Genomic DNA, 13,153 nt, shown 5'->3' with positions numbered 1-13,153 from the left:
GTGTTAGAGTGTGGGAGATCTAGAGTTTGAATCCCTGCAGGAGCAAGAGATTTATTTTGCTGCAAATGCCGTGGGAGTGTTTGAGTTGGTTTGGAACACTTAGTAGTGGCAACAAATATGGTTTAGTGGGAGCGTAATAGGGGATTTGAGAGTTACCCAAACTTCTACTCTCCCTCTCTGCCAAAATTCTCTGCAAGTTTCCCCCTCCTCCATATTCTTTTTCTTTCTTTCTCTTCCCCAGCCGAAAATCCCCTGTTGCTGCTGATTTTACTCTTTTTAATATTAGTTTTTGGGTATTTTCCATCATCGTTGCGTATCTCTACGTTTGGCACAAATTCGGTAAGTGTAGGGGTGCGTTTGTTCCATTTTTATGATTATGGGGTTCTTAAGAGATTGTTTTCTGTTTAGGAGACAATCAAAATTCCGTGGACTGCTAAAATGATGCTCTAATCAGTGAGGAACTGCCATTGTTCATTAGAGGTAAGATCGTTGTTAACTTGCGGGAATTACTTATCCTTAGTAACTCGATTTAAGTGACTGAATTGGGGTTTCAATTGTCAAATATAGGTTCTGAAGTGCTCAAGAGTGATTGCGTGTTGAAATCGAACTAGGTGTGTACTTCGTTTGCACAGAAAACAAGATTCGGCAAAAGTCAAAAACCATTCTGTCAACGCCGCACGGGCGTGTGGTTACCCATATGGTAGGCTGTGTGGCAGTACACAGGTGTGTGGTCAATGAACCAGGCCGTGCGCACCAAACACGGGCACGACAGACACGGCCCTGTGATGGCTTATTGGCTGTGTACGAGGCACGGGCTCAGGCAAATGGGTCATGTGGGCCACACGAGGGTGTAGACCCACATGGGTGAACCACACGGGCGTGTGGAAATCTGGGCCAGGCCGTGTGATTCACATGGGCAAGGACAAATTGGGCCTGTGGGCCCATACGGGCAGGTCACATGGGCGTGTGAGCCCATTTTTCTAAAATGCATTGTAAGGTTGCACGGGTCACCCAAGTCAACTGTGACCTGTCCTAGGGTCAGTAAGCTTTACTTAGAGCCCTATTCTGTGATGTGATATTGTGATGCATGTATTAGCATGTTATGGCTAGCATGAATATCTGATCTGTTCTGAAATAAATGCATAAACTGTTATCTACATTATAGCATGCCATATTGTATGATGCACTGCATCGGGGTGGGTATGATGAAGTGAAGGAAGTACTGAAGGGCTTCATAAGCCCGCTATCTCTAAGCTGCATACTTGTGATATGTGCTGTATTGCAGTACCTTATGGTGTGTAGGGTTAGATAGGTCGATTTTATCCCCATATATGGTGTGTAAGGATGAGTGAGTCGATTTTATCCCCACAAGGTGTGTTGGGTTGGACGGTGTCGGTGTGCAGGGTTGGTGGGCATATTTTGTTATTCTGATCTGTTATGCATGCTATATCTGAAAGGGGCTGAGGCCCTAAGACTGCAATTGATTCTATTTCTAAGTGGGCCAAGGGCCCCACCAAATTATAAGGGCTCAGGCCCGAATTATGACTAAATTCTGTTATCGGTTTGTATGCATGCTATACTGTGGGGATGTACACACTGAGTTTCGAAAACTCACCCCTTTATTTATTTATCTATTCAGGTAATCCCCAACAGTAGGTGGATCGGTGCAGTGGAGGACTTGACGGTGACCACAACTACATACATTTTGGTTATGAACTTTCTACTTTTGTTTTTACTTTATTGTTTAAAGATTTTGATGTAACTTTGGTCTCGGACTTCTAGATTTTTATTTGGGTTTTTGAGCTAGGAACTTAAACTAAAAACTACAACGTCAAATTATGGTTTTCCACAAATTAACTATGTGTTTCTTTTCAAGATAGAACGGTTTCTTAAAATAATAACAATATATGGGTTTCAAAAGCTTTCATGATAAAGAAATGTTTTCGAAACAATTCGACTATTACACATTTTTTGACTAAGTAAAAGATAACGAACGGAATAGTTTATGAATCGATATGGTTTGGTTAAAAACACTCTCATATGACATCGTCAGATCCGGCCATAATGTCTAGGCTGGGTTGGGGTGTTACATTTAGTGGTATCAAAGCCAGGTTTAAAAATCGATTGTGAATTTCGGGTTCCAAAATTGGTTTTAAAGAATTACTTTCGAATGTTTTTTTCAAATACTCTGATTAAGTATGTGGTTCACCGAGTCTCCAGCCTCGATCCTGTAAGTTTCTGAAACTTTGTTTAGAATTGTCTGAAAGCATGCTTAGAACATACTGAATTGTCTGTAGGTACTATTTTACACAATAGGTAGTGTAAACTGAAAACCATAGCAACACTGCGATTTGCGATAATAAACTCTGAATACTCTGATAACATTACTGCATAAAATATCTGTTAAAAAATATCAAAACTTTAAACTGATTTGAATAAAATTTTTAATACAGATTAAATCAAAATTATAATGAACACACGTAGTACTCGTGGATGAGGTACTAAAGGTCGAGGTAGAGGCCGTAGAGGGGCTCAAGCTGAGTCCTTCACATTTGATACTATTTCAAATCTGGAAACTAGCGAGATGCCAATTTCACCTATTACTAATACCGAGTCGGGGTTTCATGATTGTACAGCTGGGGACGAGGCACTGTCCCAAGCTATGCTACATATTTTGGAGAGGGTCACTGGATTTAAATTTAGTTCTGAAGACCGTGGGTCGGTTACGGAACGACTTCGGTCCAATGTGGCTGAGGTATTTAGGGGCATCGCTGGAGTTGCTACTAATGTGGCCGAGTACTAGATGGAGGCCACAGAACGTATTATGGATGATCTAGAATTTTCTGCTAAGCAGAATTTCAAGGGGGTTGTTTCACTATTTCGTGATGAAGCGTATCAGCTGTGGTTTACGGTTAAGGATGGCATTCAGCCCGATCGGTTTACATGGGATCTGTTTAAGATAGTTTTCCAGGGCAAGTATATGGGAGCCAGCTATATCGACGCTAGGACGCGTGAGTTCCTAAATCTTACTTAGGAAGATTATTCAGTGGCCGAGTATGAGGCTGAATTTCTGAGATTTAGCATGGTGGCAACTGAGTATAAGCACTGTGTCCATTTTGAGGACAGCCTTAGGGATAACTTGAGGGTCTTGATAGCTCCGTAGAGGGAGCGTGAGTTTGTTGTATTGGTTGAGAAGGCCAAGATTGCTGAGGAGGTTAAGCGTACTGAGCACCAGAATCGTGACAGAGGAAGGGCTAAGAGGAATACAGAGCCTTCGAATGTTGGGATGTGGCCTGGGAAAAAGGCCAGATCTAATGAGGCCGTGAGAGTTGGGCCTACTGTTGCACCTGCTGGGGTAGCGATTTGTCAGCTCAGTAATAGACGCCATCTGGGCGAGTGTTAGAGGTCTACTGGAGCCTGCTTTAGATGTGGGTCTACTGAGTATTGTGTTAAGGACTGTCCATTGAAGAGTAATCAGATGCAAGCTCTGGCTATTGAGACTTCATAGCCGCCTAGGGTAGGTTAGCAGCCACCTAGGGGCCGAGGTCAGGCTAGGGGTGGTAACAGCGTGGGCTGAGGACATAGAGCACCGGGCAGAGGTGTTGGACCGACTGAGGTGAGGCAGCCTGCACTAGTATATGCTACTCGTCACCATGAGGATGGAGATGCTTCGGACGTCATCACGGGTACGTTCTTAATTTTTAATGTACCTTACTATGCTTTGATAGATATATGCTCTACACACTCTTACGTAGCTAGTGCGGTGTCTGAGACCTTGGGGTTACCGTTTGAGAGCACTTCTAGTGAGATAATAGTGGTGAGTCTGTTGGGGTAGTCTGTTGAGGTTAACAAACTGTTTTGAGATGTACCGTTAGAGGTCTAAGAGACTGTATTTCTGGCTGATTTGATAGAGCTTCCATTTAGGGAGTTTTATTTGATTTTGGGAGTGGACTGGCTGGTTAAACACCGAGTGAGTGTGGATTGCACTGCAAAGAGGATTGTTATGAGAACCGAGGAGGATATAGAGGTAGTCGTGATTGGGGAACGACGAGATTATCTGACCAATGTGATATCTGCATTAGTGGCAGAAAGGTTAGTAAGGAAGGGTTGCAGTGTTGTTGATTCTAGGGACTCTTCGGTTAAGGATATCCAAAAGGTGAGGGACTTTCCAGATGTTTTCCCAGAGGAACTACAAGGATTACCTCCGAATCGTGAGGTGGAATTTGGTATTGAGTTGTTTCTAGGCACAGCTCTAGTGTCCGTTGCCCCTTATCGAATGGCACTGAACGAGCTGATAGAACTTAAGGCTCAGGTTCAGGAGTTGTTGGATCATGGGTTTATTCGTCTCGGAGTGTCTCCATGGGGAGCACCTGTTCCGTTCGTAAAGAAGAAAGATGGTACGATGAGGATGTATATAGACTACCATCAGTTGAACAAGTTGACGATTAAGAATAAGTACCCACTTCTGAGAATAGACGACTTGTTTGATCAGTTCAGAGGGGTTTCAGTGTTCTCTAAAATCAATCTGCAGTCAGGTTATCATTAGTTGAGGGTAAAGGAGGCCGATGTGTATAAGACGACATTTTGGACTCGTTATGGACATTACGAGTTCCTAGTTATGCCCTTTGGGTTGACTAATGCACCAGCGGCATTCATGGACTTGATGAACCGTGTGTTCTAGCCCTACTTGGATCAGTTCGTAGTGGTGTTCATTGATCACATCTTAGTGTATTCTAAGTCTAAGGACAAGCACGATAAGCATTTGAGAGTGGTTCTACAATTCTTCGTGAGAAACAGTTGTATGCGAAGTTCGGCAAGTGTGAGTTCTGGCTTCGTGAAGTGACATTTTTGGGACACGTAGTTTCTATAGAGGGGATTTGAGTGGATCCTCGTAAGATTGAGGCTGTGTTGGATTGGAAACAACCAAAGAATGTGTCAAAAATCCGTAGTTTTCTGGGGCTAGCAGGATATTATCGATGATCAATAAAGGGGTTCTCTTTGATTGCTGTTCCGATGACTAAGTTACTGCGTAAGGGAGTTCTTTTGGTGTGGACTGATGCACAGTAGGATAGCTTTGAAAAGCTTCTGATTCAGCCTGAACTCGGTAAGGACTTCATGGTATACAGTAATGCGTCCCATGTGGGTATGGGTTGTGTGTTGATGCCAGACGGTAAGGTTGTTGCGTATGCGTCTCAACAGCTCAAGATTCAAGAGGTGAATTATCCAATGCATGATTTGGAATTGGCTGCAGTGGTCTTTACGCTTAAGATCTGAAGGCATTATCTGTACGGTGAGAAGTGTACCATTTACACTAATCACAAGAGCCTCAAGTATCTCCTCATCCAGAAGGAGTTAAACCTTAGGCAGCGTCGATGGGTTGAACTGCTTAAGAATTATGACTACAATATTGAGTACCATTTGGGTAGGGCCAATGTGGTGGCCGATGCGTTAAGTCATAGGTCTATGATCGATCTGAGAGCGATATTCGCTCGACTGAGTCTTTTTGACGATGGGAGTCTATTGGCAGAACTTCAAGTTAAACTGACCTGGATCGATCAGATCAGGGATAAGCAGATGGGGGATAAGTCTTTGGAGTTGCATTTTCGTCAGGTAGAGGACGGTGTTATGATCGATTTTGGGATTAACAGTGAAAGGATATTCTGTTTCCGTGGTCAGATTTGTGTACCTAATGATGAATGTTTGAGACTGTTGATTTTGAGGGAGGTGCATAGTAGCCCTTATGCTATGCATCCCAATGGGAACAAGATGTACATAGATCTCCTAGAGTTGTACTGGTGGCTAGGATTGAAATGTGAGGTTACTGACTTTGTTGCTCGTTGTTTGACTTGTTAGCAAGTAAAGGCTGAGCATCATTTACCTTCGGGTTTGCTGCAGTTGGTTAAGATACCGATATGGAAATTAGAACGAGAAATAATGGACTTCGTTAATGGGTTACCCCTAACACCCACTAAGAATGATTCTGTTTGGGTCATCGTGGACCGATTGACCAAGACTGCATATTTCATTCCTGTGAAGATGGACTTCGCCCTACAAAAGTTGGCCAGACTGTACATTTCTGAGATAGTGAGGCTACATGGGGTACCTGTATCGATCATTTCTGATAGGGATCCTCATTTTATGCCTTGGTTCTGGGGAAAACTTCATAAGGCTCTGGGTTCGAAGTTAGACTTCAGTACTGCTTTCCATCCTCAAATAGATGGTCAGTCAGAGAGGGTGATCCAGATACTAGAGGACATGTTGAGGGGTTGTATTATCGACTTCGAGGCAGTTGGGAGGAGTACTTGCCTTTAGCAGAGTTCTCTTGCAACAACAACTATCAGTCAAGTATACAGGAGACACTGTATGGTCGTAAGTGTCGTACTCCCTTATGCTGGACTGAATTGAGTGAGCGATGAGTTTTGGGTCCGGAGTTGGTATCAGAAACGAGGATAAAGTTTGCTTGATTCGAGATCGTCTGAAAGTGGCTTTTGACAGACAGAAGTCCTATGCTGATTTGAAGAGGAAGGACATCGAGTATTCTGTGAGGGACACGGTTTTCCTTAAGGTCTCGCCATGGAAGAAAGTTTTGAGGTTCAGTCACAAGGGAAAGCTAAGCCTCGGTTTATTGGGCCGTACCAAATTTTAAAGCTAGTGGGGCTAGTTACATATCAGTTGGAGCTACCTCCAGAGTTAGACTGCATACATGATGTGTTCCATGTCTTGATGTTGAGACGCTGCCGCTTTGATCCCACACACATTGTGCCTGTGGAGAAGATTAAGGTTGGACCGGATCTAACGTTCGAGGAGGAGCCGGTTCATATCCTAAATCACGATGTTAAGGTTCTGCACAGGAAATCTATCCCTTTAGTGAAGGTACTGTGGCGGAATCATAGCACTGAGGAGGCCACTTCGGAGCCGGAGGATTCGATGCATCAGCAGTATCCTCACCTCTTCTGATTAGGTAAAATTTTGAGGGCGAACTTTTCTTTTAGGGGGTCGAGTTGTAACGCCTGAAATTTATGTTTTTGATTCTGCTTGAATATGACACAAATCTGTATCTACTTTAGTGGTTAAGTGTTCTGGGTGTGTGTAAGGGGTCCTAAGTTCAAGCCTTAGCTTGGGAAAAATTTTGGTTTTTATTTGAATAAAGCCTTGTCCTTGGTGATTGGGCTTATAAGTATTTATTTGTAAAAACTTTTTAGAATGGGCCTGCTGGTTTGGTGGTTAAGGTGTGTGTTGGAATGTGGGAGGTCTGGAGTTCGAATCCCTGCATCAGCAAGGGATTTATTTTGCTGCTAATGCCATGGGAGTGTTTGAGTTGGTTTGGAACACTGAGTAGTGGCAACAGATGTGGTTTAGTTGGAGCGTAATAGGGGATTTGAAAGTTACCCAAACTTTTGCTCTCCCTTTCTGCATAAATTCTTTGCAAGTTTCCCCCTCCTCCACATTCTTTCTCTTTCTTTTTCTTCCCTAGCCGAAAATCCCTTACTGCTGCCTATTTTACTCCTTTTAATATTAGTTTTTGGGTACTTTCCATCATCATTGCGTATCTCTATGCAAATCCGGTAAGTGTAGGGGTGCATTTGTTTCATTTTTACGATTGTGGGGTTCTTAAGAGACTGTTTTCTGTTGAGGAGACAATCAAAATTCTGTGGACTACTAAAATGACGCTCTAATCAGTGAGGAACTACTGTTGTTCGTTAGAGGTAAGGTCATTGTTAACTTGCGGGAATTGCCTGTCCTTAGTAACTCGGTTTAAGTGACTAAAATTGGGGTTTTAATTGTCAAATATAGGTTCCGGAGTGCTCGAGAGTGATTGCATGTTGAAATCAAACCAGGTGTGTACTCAGTTTCCACAGAAAATGAGATTCAACGAAAGTCGAAAAGCATTCTGTCAACATCGCATGGGCGTGTGGTCGCCCGTGTGGTAGCCCGTGAGGTAGTACACGGGTGTGTGGTCAACGAACCAAGCCGTACATACCCGACATAGGGTCACAGGCACGACGAACACGACCCTATGATGGCTTGTAGGCCTTGTGCGAGGCACAGACTCAAGCAAATGGGCCATGTAGGCCACACAAGGGTGTGGACCCACACGGGAGAACACACGGGTGTGTGGGAATTTGGGCCAGGCCGTGTGATTAACACAGCCAAGGCCAATTTGGGCTTGTGGGCCACACGAGAGTATGGGCCTACACGGGCAGGCCACATGGGCGTGTGAGCCCATTTTTCTGAACTGTAAGGTTGTACGGGTCGCTGAAGTCGACTGTGACTTGTCCTAGGGTCAGTAAGCTTTACTTAAAGCCCTATTCTGTGATGTGATATTGTGATGTATGTGTTAGCATGTTATACCTAGCATGAATATCTGATCTGTTCTGAAATAAATGCATGAACTGTTATCTGCATTATAGCATGTCATATTGTATGATGCACTGCATCGGGGTGGGCATGATGAAGTGAAGGAAGTACTGAATGGCTTCATAAGTCTGTTATCTGGCAGCTAAGCTGCATACTTATGGTATGTGCTGTATTGCAGTACCTTATGGTGTGTAGGGTTGGATGGGTCGATTTTATCCCCATATATGGTGTGCAGGGATGGGTGGGTCGATTTTATCCCCACAAGGTGTATTTGGTTGGACGGTGTCTGTGTGTAGGGTTGGTGGGAATATTTTGTTATTCTGATCTGTTATGCATGCTATATCTGAGAAGGGCTGAGGCCCTAAGACTGTAATTGATTTTGTTTCTGAGTGGGCCAAGGGCCTCACCGAATCTATAAGGGCTCAGGCCTGAATTATGACTAAATTCTGTTATCGGTTTGTATGCATACTATACTGTAGGGATGTACACACTGAGTTGCAAAAACTCACCCCTTTATTTATTTATCTGTTCAGGTAATCCCCAGCAGTAGGTGGATCGATACAGTGGAGGACTCGACGGTGACCACGACTACATACATTTTGGTTATGAACTTTCTACTTTTGTTTTTACTTTATTTTCTAGGGATTTTGATGTAACTTTGGACTTGGACTTCTAGATTTTTATTTGGGTTTTTAAGCTAGGAACGTGAACTAAAAACTGCAACGTCAACTTATGGTTTTCCGCAAATTAACTATGTGTTTCTTTTCAAGATAGAAACGGTTTCTTAAAATAATAACAATAAATGAGTTTCAAAAGCTTCTGTGATAAAGAAACATTTTCGAAACAATTCGACTATTACATGTTTTTCGACTAAGTAAAAGATAATGAATGGAATGGTTTATGAATCAATACAGTTTGGTTAAAAATACTCTCATGTGACATCGTCAGATCCGGCCATAATGTCTAGGCTTGATTTGGGGTGTTACATTTAGATAAATAATAATTTTAACAAATTTAATTTACCTACTTAATTTAACTTGATAATTATTTATTTATATTATCTATAATTATTTTTTAAAATTGATATTTTATTTATAATTAGCTTCAAGTCTACTATAAAAAACCTTGCATATTCAAATATATCTTTGTTGTCTATGGACATCTCCGGCTAATCCTAACATAGGGAGGAAGCCCCTTTTCATCCTACGACTTGGATCTGGTAGTTACTTTCATATTATTCGAATTCTTAAACGGATTTTTGTTGTCTTCCAACTCATAAGATCCACAAAATTTGATCTTTCTTCTTTTCTTTTTATTCCAAATGAAACGATTTAAATTGCATTCTAAATCCAAAATTTATTAGTGATTTTATGCATTCTTACTCATTTTTAATTTCAATTTAGTCCTTTTATTAATTTTAATATTTCATTTTGAATATTATTCTATTTATTAATATTTTTCGTATACATTTTTGAAGATCTTTAGTAAGATTTTCACAAGATATTGATGTATGCTTAAAATTAAACTTATTTAATAAAAATATTATTTTTACTTTTAATTAAAATAAATTTATATTTTGTAATTTTTTCTTAAGAGTAGGGAGTTTGATCTACCACAATTCGTTGTGGAAAATTAAGGTTTTTTTTACACCTAACGAGCTTGTTTTATAACGTATTTATATGTTTTTATTTCATTTTTAGCTTTTATTGCTTTGTGTTTAATTTATGCAAAATAAGCGTTTTTACGCAAATTTGAGTTATGTTATGATCTAATGTGCCATTATGGGCCTAGGGATGATCTAATGGCTTTATTTAGTGTGTAAGACACTGTTTTCGGGCTTAGAAGGCGAGGGATGACTGCAATGTTGCAACATCGAGAAGTGGTGTCGTAACATCGAACTTCAAAGCCAAAATACCTAGGAAATGAAGATAGTGTCACAACACTAGTCCTATGGTGTCGTGACATCTAGTGACGAACATGAAAATTTAATTAGGGGTATTTTTAGTCCGCACAATGTATCTTAATCAGAATTTTGGGTTGTTTAGCAACCCTAATTAGGTCTAAGCATAAACTCTATAAATAGGTATGTTAAGTCTCAATTTGAGGAGGCTTGGCCGAATGAGCCATTTTAGTACTTTAGGTTTTTAGTTTAGTTTTATTTTCTTTTCAATTTAGTCCTTATTATATTTTTGTTACTGTTTTAACTTGGATTCAATTTCAATCCAAGGCTTTAATATATTAGTTTTTCTTTCTTACGTTGTTGATTCCAATTGCAATCAAGGTGATCTTCGCAACTATTAAAGGATATTTCACTTACGAGATTCAATCAATATCGAAATGGATTTCTTTCTATACTCCTTACTTTTATTTAATTTGTTGTTTTCCATGTTAAATATGAGTATAGGAATTATTGTATTTCAATCCATGAGTAACTAATTTCATAGGGAGTTTAACAAACGAATGTGTGAAGGGTTGAAATCCATGTTAATTGGTTTAAATCATGTGCAATTAAACCCTTGGGAGTGATGCCTCTAGGAAGTAATCTAGAATAAACGAGATTGAGAGATAAGTTTACCGAGTATCTTATAATTTATCCCGATCAAGAAAGTGAGGCTAAAAGGTAAGTGTATATTGGTCTATTAGTTAATTAATTAGAGACCAGAGAAAATAATTAGTTAATTAATAGCTAACTTGATAAAACCCGAGTTTTATAGTTAATTAGGATCACTGAAGTGAGTTAAGCTCCTGCTTGTTTTATTGGATTATTTTCTATTGTTACATTACATTAGATGTTTATTTGATTTTTTGTAATATAATTTTAAATTGGTACTATTTAAACTTAGTAGTGTAGAGAATTAATTTTGATTTAATTTGTAACACCCCTAACCTGTATCCATTGTCAGACTAGGGTAAAGGAACATTACCGAACATATCTAAACATCTAGCCTTCATTACATAATCATCATAACACCATAGATCATACATCAATATCAAGTCCCTTATATTAGGTCAACGAGACCTTAAACATGATTTAGAAAGGGGTTGGGACTAAACCGAGTTCATACAAAATTTTCCAAAAACTTAATCATTTTTCAAAGTTATATAGGTTACACGCCCGTGTGAGCAGGCCGTGTGCCTCACACGGCATTAGACACGCCCGTGTGTTTAAGCCATGGCAAAATAGGGCATACATACTGACTTCACCACACGGGCACAAGACACATCTGTGTACCTTGGCCATGGTCGAAACTGACTTGGCTCACACGGCCTACCACACGCCCATGTGTCTAGCCCGTGTACCCTTCGAAATGGCCACACACGCCCATGTACCAAGACTGTGTGCTTCACATGGCCATCAGACACGCCCGTGTGTCTAGGTTGTACTCAAGACTGACTTGAATAGCTAAATTACAACAGACACATGTCGAGACACATGCCTGTGTGCTCAACCGTGTGGGGTGAAATTAAGCTTGGTTTAAGCCACATTTCCTACCTATATCAAGCATTCCAAAACCACAACATTTCTAGCATTATTTGCATACATTCATAGGCATCCAAATCAACCAATTTATATATCTTTCATTCCATTCAATTACCATCCAATTCACTACTCAATTTCACAACCAAAACATACCAAATCAATGTACCAAAAATCATCACAACTTACATAAGTTTCAAATACATAAACTCATCATTTTATCACTTACTTCATACCACAAAACTAACCAATTCAACATTCCATATTCAAACCATCACATAAACATTATATATATCATATAACTTACCTATCAAACATATCATTTAGGCCAACTTAAAAGGCAATACATAGCAACATTTACAAGCCAAATCTCATGGCTAGATATTCACATCACAAAACATACCAAAATACTTCTAGCCTATACATGCCATATATCATATGTACAACTCTCAAAATGGTACCAAATAGATGTTCGACAGTGTGATTGATGTCATTGACGATCCTTAGATCCAAGCTAGCTTTATAACACTGTAAAACAGAGAACAACTCACACAGTAAGCTTTACAACTTAGTAAGTTCGTACCATAAATTATCAACAGTTTATAATATATGAAACATCTACTAATAAACACTTAGTAATTCACAATTCATCCATTAATTCTATTATATCTCATTTAATATGTTTATATGAATTCATCAAGCTTCATACATATAATATCATCTACCACATAGGTATCAAACATACCTAAACTTTCCCGTGTTTATTCATTTCATTCTCACCTCTTGTTCAAATACATAAATTCATTCAGAAGTCTTTCCATGCTTTAAGCAATCATACACTTAGTGCATCAGTGATTTGCCAAAACCGTAACAGTCTCGTACACTTAGTGTCATTTCAATAAGCCAAAGCTATCTCGGTATCGTACACTTAGTGCCTTATATAGCTGAAGCAATTCCAACTCGCACACTTAGTGCCATTTGTAGTCGAAGCTATTTCGAACTGCACACTTAGTGGCGAACATAGTCAATTATCATCATGTTCAAACCGTAATCAAATATTTATACAATTTGTGCATTATCAAAGCGTTAAAACATAATTATAACATCATTTATCACGTACAAACTTACCTCGTACTTAGAATTGACGATTCGAATCGTTTACTCGATAATCTTTGATTTTCCTCGATTTAAATCCGAATTCCTCTTTTCTTGATCTATATGTATTCAAAATTAACCCTTTTAATCACCAACAAATTCAATTTAATACATAAACACATCTTTGGGAATTTTGCACTTTAGCCCCTAAAATTACACATT

At 39.8% G+C, this 13,153-nt stretch overlaps 1 protein-coding gene across 1 annotated transcript; it reads left to right on the top strand.

Annotated features, from left to right (window-relative positions):
- Positions 1–2,584: 2,584 nt before the first annotated feature.
- LOC108465099 (uncharacterized) lies at positions 2,585–6,957 on the top strand. Its single transcript, XM_017765412.2, has 9 exons — positions 2,585–2,755; positions 3,164–3,392; positions 3,912–4,372; positions 5,068–5,253; positions 5,347–5,724; positions 5,854–6,182; positions 6,290–6,361; positions 6,442–6,591; positions 6,732–6,957. Exons 1-9 carry the CDS (start codon positions 2,585–2,587, stop codon positions 6,955–6,957), a joined length of 2,202 nt encoding a protein of 733 aa, XP_017620901.2.
- Positions 6,958–13,153: the final 6,196 nt, after the last annotated feature.

Source organism: Gossypium arboreum, chromosome 2, assembly GCF_025698485.1.
Source record: "Gossypium arboreum isolate Shixiya-1 chromosome 2, ASM2569848v2, whole genome shotgun sequence".
Classification (NCBI taxonomy): domain Eukaryota; kingdom Viridiplantae; phylum Streptophyta; class Magnoliopsida; order Malvales; family Malvaceae; genus Gossypium; species Gossypium arboreum.
The sequence above is the reverse complement of the archived record's forward strand: the minus strand, read 5'-3'. Positions and strand labels throughout refer to the sequence as shown.

Excerpts from the sequence above, each read along its gene's own strand:
- LOC108465099 (XM_017765412.2), top strand. The coding sequence starts at position 2,585 with ATGCCAATTTCACCTATTACTAATACCGAGTCGGGGTTTCATGATTGT. Across the intron at positions 2,756-3,163 it reads TTCGGTCCAATGTGGCTGAG|AGGGAGCGTGAGTTTGTTGT; the intron begins GTATTTAGGGGC and ends ATAGCTCCGTAG. Across the intron at positions 6,362-6,441 it reads TCAAGTATACAGGAGACACT|AAACGAGGATAAAGTTTGCT; the intron begins GTATGGTCGTAA and ends AGTTGGTATCAG.